Below are 27,635 nucleotides of genomic sequence, written 5' to 3' on the forward strand. Positions count from 1 at the left end.
CACATCTGCCCTGTTCAGACTTATTCATTTGGTCTCTGCTTGGCAAGGAGCGCAGTATAATGTTGTTAGAGTTATTAGCTAGCACAGTCTCTTCTGTCATTGTTTTCTAAAAGCATCATTGCTTTTTCAACGGACCCTAGCCATGGTGAGTGAGCATTTAGTCACCATTCCAAGTCATTTATTTAGCATGAAAATTTATTAGTTAAGCCATTGTTTAGCAAATTCACCACATTGCACTTTTTACTTAGCAGAATCACTTAATTAGTGTTTTATTACTGGAATTGACTGTCAATTATGTGGCTAATTCATTTACTTAGAGAATGAATTTTTTTATCTGGGTGAAGTGCATTGTTAACTCTTTAATGATTAAAGATTGTGGTCAATGGCAATTCATGTTCTAAGGAAAATTAAACCATTTCTTTCCCTTTTAGTATCAGATGTTGTAAAAATGTTTTAAAAAGTGCAGAGGATAGTTTAGAACATTTTATGCATTAAGGAACTTTCATTAACCGAAAGGCTCAGAACACTTGGCAGTACAGAGCAGAGGTAGCTGGAGGGTTTTGATGAGACCCCCTAGAATAAAGTATTATAATATATGTATATATTGCTGTAACATATGTAAATGCTCTTTCATTGACATTATTTCTTTGGGGTTCTCACAAAAGCACTGTGGAGTGACATTAGGGTTTGCCTCTGAGATGGCCCCAATGATTTCTGCCTCCTAGTATATGTCATTATATAATCCCACCCTTCAGTACAGGTTGGATTCTAGTGACCAGCTTCTAACGAATAGAATATGACAAAGTATTGAGTTGTAACTTTCAGTGTTAAGTTATAAAAGGACTGTAGCTTCCCTCTTGGAAGCTTCCTCACACTGCCTCATTTACTTACTATTTGAGAAGCCAGCCACCACGTTGAGGCTTGCTCATGGAAAGACCCCATGGACAGGGGACTAAGGGAGATCTTTAGCCAACAGCCAGCAAGGAACCGAGGCCCTTACTCCAATAGCTGATGAGAAAAATTATCTGCCCACAGTCACTGAGTGACGTTGGGATCAGACCCTCCCCAGTTGAGTCTTCACATGTGACCATAGTCACATCTGACAGCCTGAGTCGAATGTCCTGAAAGACCTTGAGCCAGAGGGACCCATGAAAGTTGTACTCAGATTTCTGACCCACAGAAACTATAAGATAGTAGATGTTTGCTATTTTAAGCTTCTAAGTTTGGGGGTGGTATCTTATGTAGCAATAGATAATTAATACATGGCTTAACACATGCAATGTTATAATAATTTACTAAAAGCCTTTGGTTATTAAATAGTACAGCCAGGGCTTGACCCTGTTCCTTCTATGCCTTTCCATAGACAAAAAGAATATGAGCTACAGTTAAGACCTCTCATTACAACTTTCAGGGGTTCTTAAAACTTTGACATCCTTCAGGGGCAACTATTCAGAGGCTGTTTCCCTCTAACAGTGATTCCCTTGTGACCCACACACCTTCATCACCATGAGAAGATGCCCCTGGGATTCTGGAGAAGCTGGTTGGTAGAATTTATCTTCTTTACCATGTTTCACAGGAGTTGAGTCAAAATAACCCTTTCTGGCCTTTAGTCACTGCCCCATTCCCCATTAAATGGTTATAACAGTAGTTCCCAAACATAAAGATTTAGTTTCCTAGCTAAAGCTACCAAATTCTTAGGTCCAAGGTGGGGAGCCAAGGAATCCATATTTCATATGCCTCCTGAGAGCCTGTTGTACAACACCAGGACTCGAAATCCAATATAAAAAATGAAGTAGGTTGTCGTTTCAGTGATCAACTTCTATAATTCAGCAGCTGCGGATGCCAGGCTAACCCTTGATGTACACATACTGCTTTATTAGTTCTTATGAGAGTGTTAGGAGTCTGTTCTTTCCAGAGTAAAGGCCATCAACTTTGATGGCTTGCAAGTTTTTGTGTGGTTTTGATACTAAGCTGTATACTACCTCATTCACTAACTGAGAGCAAAAAGGGCAGTGCTTGCTTTTTTTGTGAGTAACTCTAGGACTGTGAATGAAGAAATTGCATTTAACTGGGAGTTCCCTTAGAGTCCATTGATACTCAAAATGCAGGCCCACGGACCAGCAACATTAGCATTACCTGGGAGCTGACTACAAATGCAGACTCTCAGGCCATACTCCAAACCCACAGAGCCATAATCTGCATTTTAAACTATCTCCTGAAAATGTACATTAAAGTTTGAGAAGTGTTGGTCTAATCCAGCTCCCTAATTTTAAAGATGTGACCCACAAGGTTAAGAAGAACTGTGCAAGACAGTTTAGTGGAAAAACCAGGGTGAAAACTCATGTCTTGTAACTCCAGAACTATGTTATTTCTACCCTACTAATGTTCTGTTTTATTTGTGGTTTATTATACCCACAAATTCTGCTTAAGTATCCAGAGAATAGTTTGAAATGGAGAAAGCAGGCTTCTATCCATCCAATACAATGGTGAAGTCATTTCAAACAGCTGTTACACATTTAAATTTCCTCTCCTAGACAAGTTTACTCATTTCATTTCCTCTTTCTTACACTTCAGCGAAAGACCAAGTCAGTTATCAGGCTGAAAATTGTAAAAACCTGTCAAAATTGAGTTTTTCTAGTTTAGCTAAGTATTACTCTGGAACTATTTTGCATATTTTTGTCTTATTACAGTTTTGATGAATGAGAGAAAATAAGATAAGCCCATGTTTTTGGTGTCAGGCATTATTTAAGGATTTTTTTCTTCTACCACACATCTTCCTATGAGATCTGGATGTGTAGTGATACACACACAACACAAAATTCTGAGCTGATTGCTTTTAATGTGAGCATAACCCTGCAACCAATGAGAAAGGTCCAAATCTTGTCCAGCTCCAGCCAAACTTGACAACCTTCCAGTTTGAGAGAAGCTCATTGGATCTGTGTTGTAACTAAAATCACCAAATGCCCTTCCAGGGAAAAAAATGCATTTTTAGTAAATATGGCTTCCTGCTCCCTACACCCACCAAGGCTGATGGAACTGAGGAAAGAAATTAAGATCTTGCTACTTTCACCACAGAAATAAGGCATGAGAGATGGAGCTTGTAAACAACAGCCATCTTGTGTATTAGCAAGGTGGAGGATGGATTTCAGAGAAGCATGTGTACCTACCAAACAAATAAGTGTTTAGGGAATAACCACTGGATCCTGGAAATGCAGCAGTAAACAACAGATATGGCACTTGCCTTCATGGAGTTTACAGTCTAGTGAAGGACAAAGACATTAAATAATTTTACTGTTAATTATCCAGTAACTATTATAATTCATGGAAGTGATGTATATATCCAGGAAGATACATTGGGATTCATGAAGGTGATATTGCTAGGATGTGACATAATGCTCTGAGGTGGGGCAGACAGAATATTTTCCTTGATATCTTCAAACATTCAGAGAAGTTAAAGATTTTTTTTAATAAACACCCATCTACTCACCATCTAGACCTATCTCCCATCTATCCATCTTCTAGAATATGCATCTATCCATCTATCCCTCAGTTCATCTTGATTTTTTATATGTTGCAAAGGAAATCTGAGACATCAGTACTCCTCTCTTTCCCCCAGTACTACACTGTACATATCAATAATGCAAGCTCAGTATTCTATTTTTCTCCTTTGAGGCGAAATTTACATACAAAGGAATGCACAGATCTTAGGCTTTCAATTCCACAAGTTCAACAGTTTCATACACTGTGCAACCCAAATCCCTAATAATATACAGACAGTCCAGGAAGAGCCCTCATTCCCAGGTAAACTCTGTCGCCACTCCACCCAACAGGTAGCACAGTTCTAATCTTTCCTACCACAGAGCAGTTTGTTTCCTTGAAAAGAGAAAATGGCTTTTGAGCCGAGTTCTGAAGGATGAATAGGAGTCCACTGGGCCTTGAAGGTAGTAAGCAAAGACAGAGAGACACTAGATGAGGCAGAGGAGAGAGGTGGGAACTAGACCGGCTATTGTCCCGAAGCCATATTAAAGATCAGGAATGTAGCTGAAGGGTAGTGGGCAGCCGATAAATGGCTTCAGCAAGAAGGTGACAGACTCACCCTTGAACGTCTAAAAATTTCCCGTATCTCATTGTGGAGGATGGAAATGTAGAAGCAAAAGGGAATTCAGGGAAATGTGAAGATGCTGTTTTGGCCATTATAGGGAAAGAAGAGTAGCAAATACAAGGGTCCTGGCCACAGAGAGAAGGGACCATTTCTTCCTTCTCTGTTGCACTGACCTCCAATGTATTGCACTTCTAACAATGATAAATCACAGTGTTGACTTTAACTTCATCTTTCAGAGATACCAGCAATAAAGTCTTCATGAAAACTGTGGTTCAGAGAGGTTGATCAACTTGCCCAAAGTCACACAGCCAGTGAGCCGTGGTGTTACGGTTCTAACTCAGGTCTGCTTATGTTCAAAGTTTATATCCTTTGAGCACTTTCCTGTCTTCAGGGAAATATGTGGTGGGAGTCTCTTCGTATTTCTGATTGGAATCCTTTCTTCCATTATATCAGATTCCTCAACCACCCCAGAATTTTCAGGTTGGAAGACTGCCCCCGCTGCTAGCAATCCCACCCATTCAGGTGCACTTTGAGGATGAGTCCATCCTCTGTAGCCCTGGTTTTCCTTTAAGCGATGGTTTTAGGATGGGGCAGGTGAGCCACATGCTCTACCAATACCTGGTTTTCTTTCTTATTTCTACTTGTGCTGGTAGTACTTCTGCCAAACACAGAAATGACCTGCAGGGTCCACCTGAAGGTTCTCGTGCCTGCAGGCTGCCAGTCCCTTTGTGGATCATTCACCTCCTTCCTCAGACAACCTCAGTCTTTCCTTCTGTACAAACTCCTTTCAAAAGCTAACCCACTAAAACTCTCTTTCATGTTTGCAAGAATATCAAGCTATACAATTTACTTTTCTTTATTATTTCTGTTTCGAATAACTCACTGACCAAGACATGTTCTTCTAACTTCTTTTGAAACTTCTGTTTGTATTAACATGCACAGCCACATACGGGACTTCTTACTGAGAATATTAGAGAACCTTACAAACCTATTAATCTGTTTAACATTAAGTAGCCTCACAGTTTCCTCTTATTTTAATATATTCATCCTCATCTGATAAGTAATACATTCTGCAGAAATCTACTCTTCCCAACCAGTATTTCTACCACACTTTGTCATCAGTTTACAAAATTGTTTAGACACATACCTCAGCGTCTGCTTATGGAGTATTTTTTGACTCATCAAAGTTTAAGATACTCTACTACTTTGAAATATGTCTCTGAAGATGCAAATGAAGGGTGAACATGCAGTACTTAGACACTAGACTGAGACTTTGCAAGAAAGGACTTGTGTTTTCAGTGGAACTTTTAAAACACATTTTAAAGGTCCACAGTGATATCCCTTCTCCTCTGTGGTTCAACAATCTATTTCCTGGATCTCATACATACCCCTCTTGCTTCCTAGTTTGATCACTCAGTGGTTAAGATGGAAAAGCATCTTATTGTTGCTCCAGGTCTATTGCTTCGGGCACACCCAGTAATCTTCATTTTTGTTTGAATCAAATTTGGTTTATAAAACCTATGCTGTGAAACACTGGTGTCAGCACTTTTGCTGTCTTATTTTCCCACTGATTTTCATGAAATTGTGGGGGAAAAAATGCATTTCTTTTTCCAGAGGTTTTTTTTTTTTTTGCATAGTGAAATCCTTGCTTCAAAAGCAGTCATACCTAGAAGTCTGTTTTATAAAACAGCTTAAAAAAAAAACAAACCACTTAGCTCTGGTTGGAGTAGAGATGAACGAAAACCCATGTGTTTGCAAAGTGATGTACACACACACACATGCACATGTACACCCACGTGTGTGTATGCACAAAGTCCCTCATGTGGGGCCCACAGGAGAGACTGAACAGCGGCCACCCTTCTTAACTCCGGCTCACCTCTGACGCCTCTGGGTCTACAGACTAGTAACTTACTTATTCCTTCCCGTCTAGACCACATGGATGAGCCGTTTCTCTTTATGATTTACAAAACGTGAAAATAATGACCCTGAAGACAAGTCACTTCGACAAGTAAAGACTGACGGCTTTTAGGTAATAAGGTGTGAGCCACCGAGCAAAGCTACCACGTGAATGGCGCCCTCTAACATCTAGCCTATAGCCACATGTGGTGGCTCTGTGAACCCCTGGGTTACAGGGGTATCAGGAAAGATGGGGTCCTGGTTTGTGGCACTCTGGCTGACTTTAGGGTTTCATGGAAGGACACGTCTTTTCATTATTGCTTCTGTCATCCAGGGCCCAGTAACCAACTCTCCTCCCAGAGACAGAAGGGAACCTCGAAGGCTGGTGCCCAGCTGCATGAAGGATACTTGTGTCAAAACTGCTGCTGCATTTTGGCTGTGGAAGTGGTCCCAGGAATCTACATACATGATTAAAATGCCTAAAATTAAATACACACACACACACACACAGGGGCATGTAAAACTAGTGAGATCTGAATAAGGCTGGTGGAATGTACTAACGTCAGTTTCTGGACTGTGCTGCTGTCCTATGATCATGCAAGGTGTGAATATTGGGGGAAACTGGGTAAAGGGTGTATGGATCCTCTCCATGTTATTTCTTAAGGCTGCATGTGAGTCTACAATGATCTCAAAATGAAAACTTCTTTTTTTTAATAAAAGCTCTCTGACAATAGGCTAATGTTTAACTTCCAACCCAGGCGCATCCATCAGAGTCTTCAGGTGGTTTCTTGGTCATTTATTCACTCATCAAACCAAGCATGTGATAAAGGCAGTCTCCTAATTTCTAGCAATTATGAAATGTTTTATCTGTATCTTTTTTCTTAATCATTTTTGGCACAGGGTTGTCTAATTTATTGGTGTTTTCAAAGGAAATAGACAGCTTTTGCTTGTCTTCAGCTTCTCTGTTGTATCTTTGACCTCTATTGTGTTCCATTAACATCTGTTCTCATATCTACTTACTTTCTGCTTGCAGCAGCTCTGTGTTTCATCTCTAGAAGTTGTATTTTTCTTTTTCCAATCCACTCATCTGTTTTCCATGATGTACTGCATTACTGCAGTAGTTCATGGTTCTTCTATTTTAATCAATTGAAATGTATTTATTTTATCTTTAGTCAATTGAAATGTATTTATCTTATAGTCCTTTGATTGTTTTATTATTTTCAATTCTTGGGAGGCATATTTCTCTGTGCATCGTGTATGGTGACTCTCCCTCATGGGCATGAGCTCCCTCCCATGGCTTGTCATTCTTTATGTTTTTTTTTTTCCACAGTGAGTCCATCAGAATGAAGGTGGTTTTGTTCAATGGGAATCAATGGGTCTTAGGTTGTGGAGACACCTCTGTAGGGTGGTTTCTCATTTGCTTGGAAGACGGGAGGGTTTTCAGTGGTACCATTGCAGGTTCTGTATGTTGGTTTCCATGCTGGCAGTTTGTCTATCACACAAGTAGCAAAACTGTGGCCCCCGGACCCACATGTGATAGAAATGCAGGGTTTCCTTTGTTTTATTTTTTGCCTCTAGTTGAAAGTTACACAATTTCTTTATATTCTGCTAATTGATACCTTCAATTTAGGCACACACACTTACAAAGATGTGTGCACACACACTTGAAATTAGATCCTTTAATTAAGAACAAGGTTAAAATAGTATCTATTGACTGCCCATTATGCAAGGTGAGAATGTTGATATACTTTTATTTCTCTTGATGTATCAGTCACGCAGTTCCTGGTTTCTGTGGGTAAAATTGCAGATTTTAGCCAAAAATCTTTATGTCAGAATTTTCTTACATAGTTTCTCTTTAAGAATTCTCTTTTATAGTTCATTTTATAGTTTTGATTCCTATTTATTTTGATTTGTATACTAATATCTATGCTTAACTGATTCTGATGTTTAACAAATCGGTGCACTTATAACATGATTTGGTCTAACCTTGTGTGTCTTGTATCTTTATTTATTTATTTTTCCTTATTTCCCCACCTCCTCAAGGCTCTGGGAAAGAATCAGAGCCAGTACAACTTCTGAATCTTTGTGTATCAGAAAGTATCTTTCTGTAGACTCACCAGTGAAAAACGATTTATATCAGTGTATAATTTGGGGACCACAGCAGTTTCCCTCAAAAATTTTGTTCCATTGCTGTTGAAGTTTAATTCAGACAACAGGAAATAGGATTAGCATCATTTATTTTCCTCTATGGAACACCATTTTTTCCAGCCTGTTTATCCGAGTGTTTCTACACTGATAATATTTCAACAATTATATCAGGAGATTTGTTCTATAGGTTGTACACAGAGACCTCTTTGCATGTGAAGACTTAGGTTTTTATTCTACCAAAGAGCTGTTTTTACATGGTACCTTTTATTATTGCCTCTGTTTCATTCTGTTTTCTTCTTCAGTAACCAATTGAAAGACCAATTACTGTCTTCTCCATGTCTATTTTCTTTTTCCTGAAAATGTCTTTTTGGTGCCATCATGAACATGCGTGAGCAGATGATAGATACAGAGAAAAGAGAAGTCTTATTGTTCTCATTCCCTTGCATTTCACAGCAAGGTTCTCAAATAAATTCTCCCCCAAGTTTCTGTTGCTTATTCACATTACAGGACTGCGTCCATTCATCCCCACAATTGTATTCTGCTTTCCTCACAGTCTTCCTTTACCTCACCCAGGGAACTTTTTTCTAGCTGCTGCTTAACTTGATCCATATTTTGAAAACTCTAGTGTCTTATTACTTAATCTTTTACCTCCTTTATTCTTCCTTGCTTTCTTGAATTTTGTGTCCAACAAAATTCATGCAACCTAAAATGTGTTCCTGTTTTCTATTGTGTAGGTTAAGATACCAGTAACAGGAAAAAAAAAAGTCAAATTGGCTTAAGCAGTAAGTTAATGTGTTATCTCACAGCACCAGAAGTCAAGCGTTACAGCAGTTCCAGGGTTGGTTGAATGATGCCCAAGAAGGTCATTAAGGGCCCAAATTCTTTCACTTGCTTCACTTTGCCACTTCATGTTGGCATCGCCCTCAGCCTGGCTCCGCTTGAGGATGCCAGATTGCTCTATCAGCTCCAGGCTTCAAACTCACCCATGGTAATGTCCAGGGGAGAGAAGGGCCACTGGGCTATCCTTCCTAGACCCTTTCCTGTAACTTTCCTCCTACCTCATTGAACAATTGGCAAAGGGGATAGGAACACCTGACTGGCTTTGTCCCTACTCTAAGAATAGGGTCACCCTCCCAAGTCACATGGGGAATGTGTGAGCACCCAAACTAATTTAAGGACTCAGCCAGAAAGGAAGAAGGTAGGGGATGGAGGTTGGGTAAACAGTCAACACTGACTCCTTGTTTTTCTGTTGAAAATTGTATTTTTCTCAGCATCCAGAATGTCGTTTTCCTTTTATTTAACATGATGGACTATTTTAAGACATGTTGTTTTGTTACAGCTGACTTAATTTTTTAAAAAGAGGCAAGATCTCTCCAGGGCTGGTGCTTTCCATGAACAGAACAGGCAGATGCACATTGTTGCCTTCACTGTGCAAACGGTTGTTTTCTTGCGACTTAAGCAGGAGGAGGAGTGGATATTCACAGCCCCCTTCATTCTGCAGAGCATCCAACCCCGTCCTTCTTCTGACATGGGTGCTATGGATGCAGGAATTCATGCTCTCTCTGCAGAGAGGATTGATTTCTTTACCAGAAGGAGTAAATGAATCCAGAAATCATCTGAGTGTTTCCCATCAGAATTTTTTTCCTAGTATGAAATCTGCCTTCTGGGATACAAAGTTCCTTATTCACCCTTTTTGTCTTTGCCATACCAGAGACCCCAGTGAAAGGGATTAAGAGGGAGAAAGGGTTTGGAGATGCCCAACCCCCCATGTTTCATTGCTAGGGTCTTTGATTCTTTGAGCCCAAGAAAATAAATAGGAAAAGATAAGCGTTTTTCTGTCCTTCAGGTCAGTGTTATCTCAAGTGAAAAAAGTATGTATTACTTGTCAATTGTCAATTATATAATGTCCATTTCAGCTCCGTAAAATGTGACACAGTGGGGTGGCCTGGTACTTACTATTGGTTTTACAGTCCAACCCTATGCATCTGGTCAGACTTAAGAACGAGAAGGGAATCGCATCTACTCTTACATCCAGTAGGTGAGCACATCCCTGAGAGGATATGAGATGGGGGTCTGAATTTACCATTCACAAATCTACACACTATTCTGGTTTAAGTCCAGAATTCAGACATATATAACAAGTTTTTGTTACAATGTGACTCCTAAACACAAGCCAACTCTTCATCTGATGCTTCACTCAAGAAATTATGATTTCCTCAATTCAATAGAAGGAATATTGCCTATTTGAATCAGTTGGAAGATGGTTTTATACAATTTCAGAGACTTAAAGAAATTCTGTCTAAAGTCTACATCTTTGTGCACCTATGAAGTGTGATATTGATATAATTAATGGATGATCTGTCCAATTCTGATACTAGGTTAGGTGACAGATTTCAGTGCTGTATTACAAGATTATGTCCTTGAGGCTATATTGATATGTAGTGAGGGAGGGGGATGAGGCATTGCCTTCAAGCCTCCTTGAGGCTTCTTCTAATGGAATCCCATTTAGCCACTGCAACAACCTGCTTAGGTGATGGTAATCACACCATCACCATCGCCTTCTCTTTCGCCACTTATATGTAAACATCTTACTAACGTTATCTGAAGTCCTATAACTAGAAAGTTGTGAAGTTCATATTTGAAACCAGGTTTTTTTTCAGATTCTGTATTTTGACCCTGATGTCTCTCCTGACACAGTGTTCGGGTCACACCTCTGCTTTGAACAGGTGACTCTGCCACCTGCCCACCTCAAACCTTCTCTCCTCTCTCAGCCCCTCCTCTCTCCGTAAATATTTCCCTGGCTACCATCATGTTCTCCTGCCCTAAAAGGCACCTGGATTCAAGAGGAATCGCAGTAGATAAAATAGCAAGTGCAAGCTGGTACCAGACCCGGTAGGAATTTGGCTAGTTAAGAAAATATTGTCTTCATTCTATGAAGGCTTTTGCTAAGAAGAATGACTTGATGAAAGCAGTGTAAAAAGAACTGACAAAGCAGAGGGAGCCATTAGGAGCCTGATGGAATAGCCTGTCATGGGGACCTGAACTAGGGCAGCAGCAGCAGGAATGGAGTAAAATAAATGGCTATGGGTGTGTCACAGAGGAACGAAAAGACAAGTCTTGTGAAGACTCCCCAGATGCCCTCGTCCGTCTGTGGATTCTCACGTGCCCATCAGAACAGCTACTGTTTGTTCACATCTTACGAGAGACCAGGCATTATAAGGGCACTTAGCATACATTGTCACTTTGAATCCTCACACCACTTATTTTTCCTTTATTATAGATGAAGAAACTGAGGCTCAGAAATTGTTGTCACTTAGCCAAGGTCCCATGGCCCATAGCCGGTTGATTAAGGATACAAACCTCATTCTGTCCGATTTGGGGACCCAGACACATAGCATTTCTCAGGGTGTGAATTTCGCTTCTCTTATGGGATGTGGGCAGGCTGTTTCTTCAATAGTTATGTAAACATTTTAGTGAGCAGTAAAACAAAACTAGCATATCACAACCATGATTTTGTTTCACTATCATTCATAATAAGATAAGTTAAAAAAATGGTTGAAAGTTGATTTAAAGAACATTTTGAAGACAATTGTATAGAATGCACCATTCAATAAAGTAGCCACCTGCCACATGTGGCTATTTAAATTTCAATTAATTGACATCAAGTTATTGTAAAAATTCAGTTTCTTCATCACACTAGCCACATTTCAAGTGCTCAATAGCTACAGGTGGCTAGTGGCTACCATGTTGAACAGTGAAAATATCAAAGACTTCTGTCATAGCTAAATATCTATCCATCTCGTACACAAGCAGTGTCTTCTCAGGGTTCACTCAAGCTCTCAACTAGCCCTCTTTAGAACTTGATCTGACTCTGGATAAGTCCCTGTACACATCCACTGTTGAACATAATAGCCACTAATCACATAAGTGGTGTTGAGCCCTGGAAATATGGCTAGTCTGAATTGAAATACTCTGTAAGTGTGAAATACACATTGGATTTCCAAGCCTTAGTATGAATGAAGATGGTTAAATATATCATTAACAATTTCATACTGATTATGTTAAAATATTATTTTGATGCACTGGGTTAAGTAAAAAGTATTATGTGAGATTAATCTCATCTGTTCCTTTTTTACCTTATTTAAAATTGCTAGAAAATTTTACATTACATATGTGGCTTGCATTATATTTCCCCTGGACCTCTTTGCCCTCCTATAACTTCGGACTGCTCTCTTTCCTTCTTTCTGTCTGTAGATTTGTGCTGCCCAGTACAGTAGCCATAAGCCACATGTGGATATATAAATTCAAATCAGTTAAAATCAAACAAAATTTAAACTTCAGTTCCTCAGTTACATTAGCCACACTTCACATGCTCAGGAGCCACATGTTGTTTGTGGCGACGATATTGCACAGCATGGATAGAAGCCATTTCCATCAACATGAAAAATTCTATTGGACAGAGCTGATATAGGTCATATATAGTTATGGCAAGACTCACAGAGGTGGGCTGTGTATGCCCTTGGTTCCAAGCTTGGGAAATGTTTCCATGGTGCCTGACTCGGCAGCACCTCCTCCTCCTGTCTCCTAAGTGTCTATCCCTTTCCACCTTCGTTGCACTGGTTAATACACACCTTATCTTGTCTGCTCTCCTGCAAGGGCTGTGGCATGCTTATCTCCCTCTGAACACGCTTTCCTGCACTGCCTCCCCCCCGTATGTACATGGTATCTAACCCCGTGCTTTGTTCAAGAGAGGTACTCAGTAAATATTTGTTAACCAGTCGGAGTGGTGATTCCTAGAAAAATAATTGGGAATATGTGGCTGAAACTAGAGAGAGCTCTGTAATGGCTAGTAGCCGGGGAATAAAAAAGAGAAAGGAGGTCAAAGTCAGGTTCCCAAAGAAGGAAGGAAAAGGAAGTGGTAGACAGACAGATTAGAGGAAACCAGAGGAGAGCGGTGACCTGGGATCTCATCCACATCGTCCGCACCCTGCTGCCCACCCCATGAGCCTGTCACAGGCAGCGATGAGAGTTGTTACAGGGGATTCACAAGCTTAGGCAAGGGCTATAGAAAAACTGCAAAAGAAATCTGAAATATTATTATGTGATAAGTAAACATGCAAGACCCATAAAATGAGAAGTTGAAATGGCATGACAATGAAGGGTCTGGTGAGGAGAAAAATGGAAACTGTTCTCTCCCTGGGCCAGCTGGTTTGAGTTACATTTTATGAGCCACATGTGAATTCCGGCGCCCTTGTTGAATTAGCAGCAGAATCGCACATTAGTTTTAAAGCTCCCTCTCGAATAGGAACATCATAACACTTTTTAATTGGAGCTGATAAAAACGTAGCATTACTTGTAGGTTCCTGAGAGAAGTGAGTTGTGAAATTGGGTTTTCATTAAACCTAATGATGGAAAATTAAGTATAGTGCGTCTGGTGAAATGGGGTGTGATAAAAGCCGTTGCTGCTGCATTTTCAGAGGTTAATAAGGGAATAGGTGAGGTAAGATACATTGGGAAAGGGAGTCCGACTAGCTGAATTAATAAACCTTGAAAATCCCTTGGTTCCAAGTCTTCATAGCATCATTAGCACTGGCATTGACATTATTATAGATGTTACAGAAATACAAGTTGTCAAATTTCAAATGCATTTATTTTCCATTGTAGTGTTGGTTTTGTTGACACCAAGTTTACAGTCTGTCTAGCAATGTGTTTAGGGAAAATAGCCATGTCCTTAGCTATCTGGTTTGGGAAACATTTGGCATCTCCCAGAAATTGCCAGGTGCCCATTCTTAAGAAGCCCGTCTATGCCAGACAGCAGGCCTCCCAGGCAGCCCATGCCCCAGGTCCTTTGGGAGACCATGGGTCTCTGCAGATGACGGGGTCTCTGTCCCCGTATGTGTTGATGGCACAGGTGGGAAACACAGAGCTCTGGACACTGACTCCAGCTCTTCCCTTCCTGGGATTCATGAAGGGCACCATCCAGAGAAGCAAATGCAGGCGCCCCTTTCTTCTCCATCTGCAACCCCACCACACCATCACAGGGCAGTGGTCACTGGAAGGATGTCTCATATCCATGGCACCTGGGACAACTATGAGAAAGAACGTGAGTCTTTAAAGAGAGGGATTCTTCTTAAACAGCTTCCCATTCGCTTGAAGATTCTTACACATTCACAGCCTTCTTCTGCCTACCTCATGCCATCTGGTATGGTTTTGCCTCCATCACACTGGCACCCACAGCCTTCACTCCATCCCAAGTTCCTTGCTCTTACCTAAATGCATGCGGCTTCTCCTGCCTCTGTTCTCGTACTTCACATGGTTCTTCTTGTCTGATCCCCACCAGACCATCAAGCCTCAGGGTGAAATCCATACGCTGAGCTCCACCAGTGCCTACCAGAGTCCTCAGCACAGAGTGGGTGCTCCGTGAACCTGACTCCTCATCACAAAGGTGTGATGCAGAAGGAAAGCAGGCCCATATTTGCCAAGCTCCACACTGAAGCAATGCCAGTGGGATGTGCTACCTGTCACCTCAAACCCAGGAGAAAAAGCAAGCAGTGATGTTCTTATGTGCAGTCAAGAAGTTGCGCTAACATCTCACCTAAGCCCTTCTTCCTCGTGCAGAAACCTACACACTTTCAGTTGGCAATCCTTTCCTGACTGAGAACAGCTGTGCTCATGCTGTCACACAGGAGGAGAGCTCACGTCCACACACAGAATCAGTGCCTGAGGGGGGGTGGTGACACGAGAGACAAACAGGATGAAGGAAACATGGACTTTGAAAAGACGGGTTGCTAAAGCCTTATGGGGAGTGAGTGTGGCACAGGCCTGGCAGGTCTGCACTGGTGCCTTGCAATGCCTGAAGACAGCTGGGTGAGACACCTCAGATGGTGTGGCTGCCATCTCATGCATACCACCATCAAGGTGGCCTGGGGCATAGATTGCCCAGGTCTTAGGGAGGAAGCTGGAGAGACCAGGCCTTTATGGCTCTGGATAAGATGAACTGGCCCTAAAAGACCGACAGTGTATGCTTGGTGGGGAGTTGGTATGGCAAGACAGTGGTTTTACTGGTCCAGGGGGAGCAGAGGAATTCCAGTCAACCTCAGCAGGCATCAGGTTGGCTGGCATCCCTGCCTGTCTCCGCCCTTCCTCCAGGCTGGTTACGATGTCTTGGCCCATCCTTGCCACTCCCAGAACCAAGCTAATAAGGTGGCCAGACTCAGAGAAGGCAGTTAAGCAATTCAGTGGGTACAGATATTATTATCAGATACGGAGTATGGCTCTCATATCAAGAAGAGACTTTATGATGGAGATGAAGCATAGGACTCAGGCCTGGAAGAAGCTGGCAGGACGGAAGGAAGAGGTTTGGGCTTCCCTACCTGTGAGGCAGGTCCAGGGACACTGCTGGATCCACAGCGTCAGACAGCAGGCCGAAGGTGATCACTGTGTGGAGCCAGAGCTGGAGAGAGCCGCTGAGAGGATCAGGGCCCTACTGTCTGCTGGGGGCCCAAGACTGGCTTCGATTTCTCCCAGAGCACAGAGAGCCCAAAGGAAACAAACCGTAGGGGAAACCGGGTCGCAGGGATACAGCTAACTGGGGCAGGAGCAGATGTGTGGCTCTGACCTGAAGAGACCCAGGGCTATGCAGGCACCCGAGATGCTTCCCAGGTAGCCTACTTCCTGGACAGGGGGTGCCCCCAGTCTCCAGCCTGTCTGGGTTCTCTCTGGTTCTGGGGTCGGCCAGATTGGCCAACACTGCCTGACAAGCCTGGAGGGAGCACGGAGATAGGCCGGGGATAACAGGCAGCCTGGCACTGTGTCTCTGCTCCCTCAATACACGCCCTTGAAATAGAAACATACCAAGGTTTATGTTCACTGGCTTGTTCGTCACTTTATTTTTCACATCTGCCACCAGAGCCGTGCCCGGGAAGCAGTGCTTCTCTGTTCTTTCTTGCATCTCCCCGATCAGTTGAGTCCCGACTTACTTCCCACTGCCCCCCTCCGGCTGGGGAGGCACGGAGGACAGAGGGCCAAACTCTGTGGCTGATGGTCTGTTCTGCTTCCTTCTCTTTGAAGCAGATGGCAGCCGCGGGGAGCTGTCCCAGCCCACGCTGACGATCCAGACCCACCCCTACCGGGCCTGCGACCCCGTGGAGATGAGCTATCCCCGGGACCAGTTCCAGCCCGCCATCCGGGTGGCTGACCTGCTGCAGCACATCACCCAGATGAAGAGAGGCCAGGGCTATGGGTTCAAGGAAGAATATGAGGTAAGAGATCCCCCTGATGGGTGCAGAGGCTTTGTGGGAGCTAAAGCCTTGCTACTTAAAGTGTGGTCCCTGGACCAGCTGTGTCAGTGTCACCTGGGAGCTTGTTGGAAATGCACCATCGCAGCACCCACCCAGACCTACTGCATCAGTTTGGAGCCACACCTTCCTTCAATAGGAAGATAGAAGGGCTCAAGCACCCTTCCCACATGTTGTGGAAAAGCCAGCACATCTCCCCTGCCAGGGATCTCTGGGAGGCCTGCGTGCTCCTGGCCACCTCTCGCCTCATTATCATGCTTCTGCTGCGTTCTTAATCCACCCCCACCACACAGTCAGTGTCTCACCTGGTGGCTGTTGTCCTCTCTCTGTCTGTACCTTCTCTGTAGGCCTGCACTGGCCGTGTCTGTCCTTCCTCCCCAAAGCATCTCTAATGCAATTTGTGAGCAGTGGTTGTTACTGAGGTTTGGGGAATAACAGAGGGAATACAGCGAAGTACAGGAAGCCTGGATACAAGGCCCCCTAAAGGTCTGGTCTCCTGACAGCTCTCTATCCAGTCCCCCTCCCAAAAGTTGTTTTTAGTGTCCTCCAACTTCCCCTTTTTTTTCTTTTTCCCAGCAGCAACGAAAAGAACCTCCATACTCCCCTTACTTTATTGTGCAGAACAATTGAGCTTTCTTCATCTTGCTCCTTTTTTTCAAACCTTGCCCATTAGGCCTCGCCTCTTCCAAAGAGTAAAATAAAATAGAAGGAAGAAGTCATTAAGACGTTTTCCTGAACTAAAGACTGCCTCCTTCCCCAAGAGGCATTTTTCAGTCCTCCAGGTCAGAATTCAGCTGCAGCAGCTTTGAAAACATGCATTTCTTTCTTCACTTTTCCTGTCCTTCTCTCCCTCTCCTCCTTCCTTCCCAGAATATCTTTTAAGCATCTACTGTGTGCCAGGCTCTGAGTTATATCTACTACTTTTTTGTGGATCTTGTTCCCATGCAGCTTGTGCCCCAAATATGCCAGGTTTAGTTCCACTGTATGCAGTGAAAACACATTGACTCAGACGACACATTTGGAATTCTTGATAATGAAGACTAAGTTTATCTCTCAGACTGTATTCTGAGAAAGAGCTTACAAAGCAGCGTTTCAGAAGCTGTGAGGTCATGAAACTGTGCTAAACTGGAGTCTAAGCAGCCAGATTCCAGGACAACAAACTGAGATCATTTGCTACCTGAGTTTTAAAATTCTTTACTAGTTGAATGAAGCATTTGGATAAGGGGATTTCTAAGGGCCTTCTGGTCCTAAAATTTTATGAGAGTGTAAAACATGGTGGCAAGGAGCATGTTTGACATGTTCACGAGAAAAAAACGTTTAATGTCAATGGATGTGAGTAATGACCAGGTCAGGAGAACTAACAGTTCATTTAAAATACGGTCTGAGAAAAATAGCACTTTTCATATGCTGTATCTAAAAATTTTGGAAGGATATTGGGATAAGAGTTAAAGGAGATGTCCCATTATCTCCCACCCCTGGGCTTTATTTCCTAGGGGAATAGTTAAATGGTCTCTACCCCTTAACGTGGAGTGTGGGGTGCATGTGCTTGCTTATGTACCCTACTAGATCTGACAGTGAGCAAATGCCAGGAGACGGCTATTGTTTGGAAAGGCATATTCAATGTCTTATTTTTTTTAATTTTTTAAAATTTTGGTATCATAATATACAATTACATGAGCAACATTGTACTTACTAAACTACTCCCATTATCAATTCCCCACCACATACCCCATTACAGTAACTATCCATCAGCATAGTAAGATGCTATAGAGTCACTACTTGTCTTCTCTGTGCTATACTGCCTTTCCCATGCCCTTCCCCCTACATTATGTGTACGAACTGTAATGCCCCTTTTTCCCCTTATCCCTCCCTTCCCACCCATCCTCCCCAGTCCCTTTCCCTTTGGTAACTGTTAGTCCATTCTTGGGTTCTGTGATTCTGCTGCTGTTTTGCTCCTTCAGTTTTTCTTTGTTCTTATACTCCACATATGAGTGAAATCGTTTGGTATTTGTCTTTCTCCGCGTGGCTTATTTCACTGAGCATAATACCCTCTAGCTCCATCCATGTGTAGTAGGATTGAGGTTGATTTTTCTTTACACAGTACACTAGCTCCCTTTCCTAGACTATAGCTGGCTCCTGTGATGTCTGAAAGCTATATGCTGCACCTAAGAGTAACAGATCTGCTCGAAGACTGCGTCCTGTGGTAGACATTAGAATCCCCAGCATCCAGTCCTACTCTTAAACAACAGGTCCTGTTTCTGTTTGTGGCCTGTCACTCCTGCTCATTTTTTTTCCTACAAATGAGTGGGTTTGATAAGTTGACATAGAAGGGACCTCTCAGCTATAGCAAGCTGAGCCTCCTAAAATTCAACTCAGTCATATCATCACTTCCATATTTGTTCAATAAATATTTAATAAGAATTTGCTATTCCTAAGGATTGTTCTAGATATTTGAGATTCAACAGTGAACAAAATGAGCAAAGATCCATGCCCTCAGGAAGCTTGTGGTCTAGCAGGAGAAACAAGAAGTAAATAATAGACTTAAGAATAAGTTATTTTACATAACTTAATGTACTATGTTAGTAAATAATGTAGTATGTTAAACAATGATACATACTGTTTGCTGTGTTATAAACTATCCCCAAATCTTAGCAACAGCCAAATTATTTTGCTCATTAAATCTGTGGGTCAGGAATTTGGACAGGGAACTACAGGGTCTGTCTCTGCTCCATGACTGAGCCCCATGGAATTTTAACTTTAAGATGTTTGAGTACTCTCCATAGGCCAGGCATTGTACTAGGCTCTAGGAACTGTGGAGGTGAGATTTAGAGTACTTAAAGCCTATTCCTAGAGACAGGCATATAAACTGATCACTTCAATATCCTGGCAAAAATGTCACAATCAGGGTATACTCAGTATTGTAAGATGAAGGGTAGGGTTAGAGTTAGGGTGGGGTGCATTAAGCCTAGCCTGAGAATGGATGGCCAATGGCTTTCTGAAAGACATAAATACTAAATCGAAGCTCGAGAAACAAGAAAAGACAAATGAAATGAAGGAAGGGTATTCTGGGCAGAAGGACTAGAACAAGCTATGCCATGGAGGTAGAGCATAGCGGGTCGCACACACACGGTGTGCATAGCAGGTTGAGTTAGGAGAGGCAGAAGAAGTTTGGTGCATAAACTATGTTTGGCACATAAAGCATGGAGAGAGGTGGGTCTGAAATTGTCAGTAGGAGTGGGCATGGGGCAGGAGGCAAGAGGATATTTGTCAGGTTAAAGAGTTGAAATTTTATTCCAGGAGCCATGGGGAGCCATTGAAGGGAGCAGCGTGTTTTAAATTGAATTAGCGTTTTAGGTGTGACTAGCTCACATAGATCAGAGCAGGGAGACCAGAGGCAGGTAGGTGTCTGGGACAGTAATTCAAGGAAAAGATGGAATTGCTCAAACTAGGAGACTGGCCAAGAGCCCAGCCAAGCCCACACACATTCTCTCATGCAGAGCCATAAAATCAGCTCATTCTCTTGGCTCGGAAACTTGAGCCTCTCAATATATATTTTAAGTTCAATGACTTGTAGCAATGTATGAACTGTCCTGAATTGAGAGTCAAATATACCTGGAGTCAAGTCCTGTCTTTTTCATTAAGTATCTGGGTGACTTTGGGCAGGTCACCCCCCTTCTTTGGGCCTCCATTTCCATTTTTATGCAGTGAGGGCCAAGCAGTTTGTCAAAGTGACCGAAAGAGCACTTACGCCCATTAAGAACTAACTGTGCAGGCCAGCTGGCTGTCCCTCCTACCAAGAGTCCCACTGGACCTCACTCTCAGGGCTGCCACCTCCATAGTTATGTCTCAGGTCCTAGCAACCATGATTAACCAGGGGCCCTGGGCTCCTAAGAATCAAGGAAGCCTAAGGCAAATTAACTGCATCTGCCATACAAATCTGAGTCCTAGAGATTTTTGGTCTTGACCACATACTAGAATTACCTAGGGAAGTTTTAAAAACACCAATGCCCAGTCTATCCTTTAGACCAATGAAGTCAGAATCCCTAGGGTTGGGATCTAGAGACCTGTATTTTCTAAGCTGCCCAGGTGACTATAATGGTTGAGAGACATTGGTGGAAGGAGACCTGCGGAGACCCCAGATCACGCCTCACTTGTGCTCCCAGAACCATTACCTCGCCTACTCTACCTGCTGCCCAGCATATCTGACGCCCTGGAGGCATGTGATGAGCCCTCAAATCTATGGGACACAGCCACCTTAGAGCTAACAGGCCTCTGCACATGATCTTGGACTGCAGAGTCTTCTCTCCTCATAGCCTACTTCTCCCAGCCCAAATTCTCCCACCTTCCCCAGTTACAAAACAAAAACCTTAGCATGCAGCAGATGCTTAGAAATGTTGGTTGGAGGATGGGGCTGTCTGTCACCCCGCCATCATCATGGTCAGATGAGGTGCGGGCCTGGGGAACTGGAGGGACGACAGGAAGAGGTGACTTTGTGATGGAGAGAAGAAAGGGAAGCATGTTTGCCCCAGTCTGATCCAGGCAGTTTGTCATCATGATGAATGATGAGCCCAGTAGGGTGACCAGAAAGTATCTGGTTATTAGAGCCCCATTAGGACTATTTATGGCAACAGGGAACAGCTGTGAGGAAGATGATGCAGCCTCATGAAGAACAAACATTTGCTCATTTTCCAGCTTTCAGACACACCATGAGCATGACTTTTGTGAGGTGAGGCATGTGCTACCTTCTTTCGCTTAGTCATCGCTGGGCAACGGCGGGCGGGCAGACTCCTGATAGGATGTAACCACAGATCTGGATGCTGCAGGTCACCCAGGCGCCCCCCCTCCCTGCTCACAGCTCCCTGAGAGAGGCAGAGAAGACCTGCTTCTCCCACAACTTTGTCTCTTCTCAGTTGGTGACATAGGTCACAGAACATCCCATTGCAAGTGACCCCTGAGAGATTCTGGGCCAGCTCCTCAAGTTTGCAAACGAGGAGGATTCTGGGTTGGGGCACGGGGGGATTAATGGCAGATGCCAACTCATGAATGGAAAACGATGGTTGTTCTCCATGGGAACTCATGATGACTAAAATAGGAAGCCTTTGGCTCCACATGCTCATTTCACTCCACTCCCCGTGAATTAAAATCAGGAGAAAATGGGCCATTCCCAGGGGGTGGCCAAAATAACCCATTAGTTTCAAACTTGAAAGTTCTTCAAGCAGGAAAGAGCTCATGTAGGAGAGATAATTAACTCAGTCTTCCTTTGAGCTTATTTTTATTGTTCCACTTATAATTCCATTTGTAACCCAGCAAATAGTTTCTACATTTAATATGGGAACCCTCCCCAACCAGTGAGCAATTTCCAGGTGGTACCATAAAAAAAAATCCCTTGACTGAGAGTTAAGACCTGGTTCTCTGTCTGCTCCTGACATGCTGGGTTCTGTCTCCTCCCATCTCTGGTTCCCCATCTCATCTTCTGTAAATGTTTAATGACATAGCATGGACTTCTGAAGCCTGCTAGTATATCCTTCTACCTCATTTGGGAAGAAACACTTATTGAGCACCTCATGGGTACCTTACACAGGTTTGGAGCATTGGAGATAGAAAACCAAATAAAGAAAATAAAGATCCTCCATTAAAGGAAGCTCATGGTCTTCTGACATCATGTAATTATAGACAGAACTCCAGTTAAAATGCTTTGTAGACATGAGGGTAAAGGCAGTCCAGGGTGTACATGGGTTTTGTTATTGATTTATGCTTTCTGCCAGTTATTATTGCTAAGATCAGTCAGAAGCTTCACAAAAGATGAAACACAGAAGGTGAACTGAAAAGAAGCAGAAGAAGGTTGGGCAGAGGAAAAACATGTCTGACAGAGGGAACCACATGTTCCAGGGCTTGGAAATATGAAAGAATTGAAATGTTGCAAGCCAGCTCTTTGAAGGAAAACAAAGAAGCCTGCCTATGAAAAGAGAAATAAAAATGAAATGAGTTGGGGAAGATAAATAGTAATTTTACACCCCTTGCACAGTTTTCCTCAACAGAGTTAAGGTAATAGTCATAGCCTTCAACAGTCTGACCCTTAACTCCAGCTGACTTCGAGGTTAGAGGAGAGTCATTGACCCAAAGACAGCCACCCAGAAGTTCATGTATGAAGATAGAGACGTTGTGCAGAGGGACTAGAAGTTTGTAGCCTAGAATCAATGCAGGGTCTCCCAGATCATAGGCTCAAAGCTCGGAGGAACAGAGGTACCCTGGGGTGAGTTTCCCCATTAAACTATAAGTTTCTTGAAGGTAGGGCAGGATCCTACTCATTTCTCTTCTCTGAAGCATCTGGAAAATAGTTTGTAAATACCAAATATTAGTTGAATTGTAAAAGGCTAATGAAAAGCTTTGTGATTAAGAATAGTTCTATCAAGAAAAAAAAAAGACAGTATTTCTTAGAGAAACACACCAACACAGAAAGACCCTCACATCTGTGGGCTGTCCCTATAGGTCCCCTGGGTGGCTGCCTTTACTTTTTAGATTATATCCTCCCAGGAATTTGTTATTTCCATTTACTTTCCTGCCTAAAGCAGTGGTTCTCAAATTGTGATGTGTGGCAGAACCACCTGAAGAGTTGGTGGGACACTGAGACACAGGCTCATTGACACAGGACAGGACCCAGGCCTCTGCATTTTACCAAATTCTCTAGGAATTTGGATCCCTACCAAAGTGTGTCATTTAAAAGAGACCTTATAGCTTTTAATGGGGCCATTTAAAAGGGGTTTTGTGACTACGCACAGGCACACAGTCAACTATTCTGCCTTGATCAAGGCTCCTGTCAGACAAATACCTGCATCTTGCTGCCACCTGATTTTCTACTTAGCTTCTCCAGCAGATCTCATAAATTATCATCTATTTAGTGACATGGTGTGCAATAATATTTGCTCTCCTGATGCCACTTTGAGTAGACGTCATTAGTCATCTGCTCCTGCCTTCACTGTCCACATTTATAATCCCTAAGGCATGTACTTTTTCAGCACAGAAGGAGGTATTTGTTGCAAGCTTGGCCTCCATCAGGGTCATCCCTAACTCATACAGCACCTTAAAATGAAACAGCTGAAGTACATCTGTCTCAAGGTGCTTGACTGTGTGACCTTCCCGAAAATGTTCATAACATACACAGAAATCTGTCGTTTCTACCAGGTGCAAGATGCTCCTCTTGTGCTGTGCACCACCTGTACAGCTATCCATTGCAGCCTTATCAACCACTAGCTGGCCACAGACTTCAGTAAATGTGGGTATTTACCACACTCAGGACCACAATTCAGACCAGACCTTAGGTTTCCAATAGCTCATGGAATTCTTTCTCACTCCCTGAATACTGACGGTGAGCAACTTGTCCCAGTTTGTCCAGGATGACCCCAGTTTTAAAACAAAAGTTCTAGATCCTGGGAACCCCTCTGATCTGAGGCAAGCCATGTGGCTATTGCAGGGAGGCCCCATCATCTTTGGTCTTGTGACAATAAGCTGGATGTTTCTGATAAAAAGGAGGGAAAAAAGTAAATTCTAAGAGTGGGAAGCCAAAGGGGCTCAAAGGCATATTCTTGGAAAAGAGTGGAATGGAAAAGTTTCTGAACACCTACTGTGTGCCAGACATTGTGTTAGGTGCCTCTATGAATTACCTCAGGTAATTGCTAATCAACACAAACTTCTGTACTTTTTTTCATTTTTTAATTTACATGTTGCAAACTTAATGTTTCTGGGGGGGAGGGTATAGAGTTCTATTAGTTTTAACAAATATGTAGAATCATGTAAACACCAACGTGATCAGGATACTAAGAGTTCCATCAGCAGAAAATTCCTTGTGCTGCCCCTGTGTAGCCAAATCCTTCTCCCACCCCTCACCTGAAGGAGATATTATTGATGTAAAATTCAGGAAAGTTCACTGAGACTTGCAGTGGTAGAATCATGTGCAGTAAAAATATACAAACACTCTGGTCTGTCTGCCTTTTGCAAAACCCTGCCTTTTCCCTGATTAAAATGCAGTCAGTGGGCAAGAGGTATTTCTTGACAAGATAAATGAATGAAAAAAATGACACCTCCTTGGTGGAGACCCTCTGGAATCTTCCCTGTGCCTGGAGAGTGCAGTGGTGGGAAGGGGTGCAGAGAAATCCCGGTGGGCTGGACTGCTGATGGACGAAGCAGGCCCTCCACTGTGCCCTGAAGCATCAGCCAGGAACTGCCTGATCAGCATTCCCTGGGCCCAGTTTGCTGCACCCCAGGGCATAGCATATCCAGCTATGTCCAGGGGTACAAAGGGAGTGAGTGGTGCACCATAGCTGACACAATCTATTGAGGACAGTGGGTCAATGGGTAAGCAAAGTAGATCAGGACACACTCTACCTTGCACTGGAGGTGAGCTGCTCTTGGAAGCTTTGTGTTCTGATGTCTCGCTGTTTTGTGCACAACTTAAAGAGGCTTAGGTACAAAAAAGAGTGTCCAAAGAAGAATGCAAGCTTCAGAAAGGACCCTCATATCTCCATAGGGCACAACCCACAGGTAGGACATGGAACCAGCCAGGCAGACATCAGGGACAATTCTGATTGTCTAAGGGAGGAGACTGAGGTAGGTTGCAGTGTATGGACAGACTCAGCCCAGTAGGTAGAAGCAGCCTGTGATTTGTAGCCATGTGGTCTGAGCCCCCATTGGCCCTGGGGGACCTCAGCTCTGTGGCTGGGAGGGAAGGTAGATGGGAGGGTGGCTATGGGTTACAACTACAGGGACCGTTAGTCTGGGGCAGGCACCAGATGATAATTTTATCCTAAAGTCTAGGAAGCCTGTCAAAAAGGAGTTCCAGGGTAGCCTCAGCTTATGTTGGCATTTTGTGTAATTGTTTATGTTCCACAAAGCTCTTAGCCACTTATCACAATGCTGGTACTAGCTCAGCCTCCCCACCTTAAAAAATGACCAAAGCATCCCCATTGACTCAGAATAAAATTCCCATTCTTGGCTGTGGTCCACAAGCCCTCCATAGCACCAGCCCCACCCCATCCACATAATTCTCTCAGCGCCACAGAGTGCCCCTTCAAGTTCTAGAGCACATCAAGCTCATTGCATTCAGGGCTGTGCACTCGCCGTTCCCTCAGCCTGGAACATTCTTCTCCCAGCTCTTACCATGGCTGCCTTATGCTCATCACTGAGTTTTCAGCTCAGATGTGTCCACAAGAGACCAGCAGCAACACACAGGCTGAACAAGCAGGTGTAGGAACTGCGGGGCGTCTCAGGAAGGGGCTGTTAGAAGGGACTCTTAAGATGTGGGCTGTTTTAGGTGATTTGGGGCTCTGCCCTGGATTGGACACTATTCTTAGGTCCAGGTGGCAAGATGGGGCACCCTAATGGATCTTAACTTTAAGAGGGTGGCACGAGATGAAGGCTAAAGCTGTAACTGGCAAAGAGGCAGCTATTGTCACTCATATTACCCAGGGTAGGGGGAGGTCTGGTCATATATTTTTTTGGCTTGGACAATGTTCCTATCTTTGTGTGTGTGTAGCTATGACTACAGGGTGGTCGTGTTTGTGCTGTGCCCCATCCTGATCTCAGGGTAGCCTCACCTGGTGTTGGCATTTTGTGTAATTGTTTATGTTCAACAGGAAAGCACCAAGGTCCCACAGTGAGTGCCAGCCAGCTCCTGAAAGTCAGGGGTCAATTTATCCTTCTTCAGTGTCACCTTTTCTAAGAGTCCCACCCAATCTACCCTTCCAAAGCAGTCTGTGTCCCTTGTCACTATCTATCACAGCACCCTGTTGTAGCACTGGTTGTAAACAATAATTATCTTATTTGTTTATTGCCTGCACCTTCTCACAACTAGGACATAAAGTTCATGTGGTCTTGTCTGCCATGTCTGTTGCTATTTTTAGGACCTGCTCGTGGCCAAGCCCCCAGATGGTCACTGGGGAAGGCAGAAAGAGAGGGAGGGAGGGAAGGAGAGAGGGAGGGAGACAGGTTTCACTTAATATGTATTCTTGGGCAAGTCATTTCCTGTTTCTGGATCTCACTTTGCTGATCTGTAAAGTGCGGCAATCATTTTTCAAAAGATCCTTCCAGATCTGACTTCTGAGGATTCTGTGACTATCACAGCTCAGACCTCCAGGGACGAGGACATCCCCAGATGCATCTTTTAGGACTAAAAAAAAAAATGATTGCCTTAGAAAAGCCACACTACTCAAGAGTAGGAAGCATTTCCACACCCAGAGAAGAGTGTAAAAATAGAGCTCAACACTCCGAGGAGAAGAGGCTGAGAAAAGGAAAGCGAAGATTGATAATGGAGGAATATAATGAGGTGGCAATTTTGGTTTCAAAAGAATGTGATTAGCTCCTAATGACTGCCACCATTCCCTGGTCAATCTACTGTAACTAGCCGCTAATGTAAAAATAATGCCCCTCGGCTGGCTCGCTTTGAAGATGAAGATGAGTCTCCCTTTCCTACTTTTACCCCTTCATAGTTTTTTCCTTCAGGAGATTATCCCTTATTAGATTGCAGCTCCCTAAGAAGGGAAATGGATGTGTGATCAAAGTCTACCAATTAGGGGTCATTATCACGCGCTCCTGGACAGCTCTGTAAGGCCGGCTTCCTCTGCCTTTGTCAGCATGGGCGCAGCCCCCAGGCTCTTACCTTCTCCTTCGGCCTCCACTAGGGGGCACAGAGGGCCCAGGGCCATGGCAGGGCCCACATGGTTTTCCGCAGAGAAGTGCCACTCATCACAATGGCTTTGTTTAAGATTTTTCTAAGGATACCTGCATTATGGGTACACCCTGAAGGGCATGGTCTGGATATGGACAGGACTCCCACGGTGTGCCACGTAAGGACTCTGGGGATGAGCAGAGAGCTTCCCCGCATCTCTGCAGTGTCTGAGTACAGAGGGTGCTTATTCTGTGGGGCCCCAAGGAGCAGGACAAAGGACATGGAGGCAGAGAAACAAAACGCTGTTCAGTGGCTCAGTCCAAAAGTGAGTCAGGAAGCTGTATGGGGTGTGACCTCTCTGTGACAGAGGGTATCCAGGTAGCAGATGCTAGGAAGCATCTTATCAGCTTCCTGGAAGGCCACTGGGGAAGGTTCTCAAGGTCACTTCCACCTCAGATTCCAGGATCTTTGCCTTCTGTGTGCACAGAAGCTGCCTTGCCCACTGATTTTTTTCATCCGTCTGTACATTCAT

At 43.5% G+C, this 27,635-nt stretch overlaps 1 protein-coding gene across 14 annotated transcripts in view; it reads left to right on the plus strand.

Moving 5' to 3' along the window:
* PTPRT (protein tyrosine phosphatase receptor type T) overlaps positions 1 to 27,635 on the plus strand; it is a 970,716-nt gene that overhangs the window by 873,304 nt on the left and 69,777 nt on the right. For 10 of the 14 annotated variants that reach the window (XM_073236577.1, XM_073236581.1, XM_073236583.1 and 7 more), the window contains one exon: positions 16,217 to 16,407. In XM_073236577.1, the coding sequence (XP_073092678.1) occupies positions 16,217 to 16,407 (191 nt within the window). The remainder of the gene's footprint in view (positions 1 to 16,216; positions 16,408 to 27,635) is intronic. The other 4 variants (XM_073236578.1, XM_073236588.1, XM_073236585.1 and 1 more) reach the window with 1 other exon arrangement.

This window comes from Manis javanica, chromosome 5, assembly GCF_040802235.1.
Source record: "Manis javanica isolate MJ-LG chromosome 5, MJ_LKY, whole genome shotgun sequence".
Classification (NCBI taxonomy): domain Eukaryota; kingdom Metazoa; phylum Chordata; class Mammalia; order Pholidota; family Manidae; genus Manis; species Manis javanica.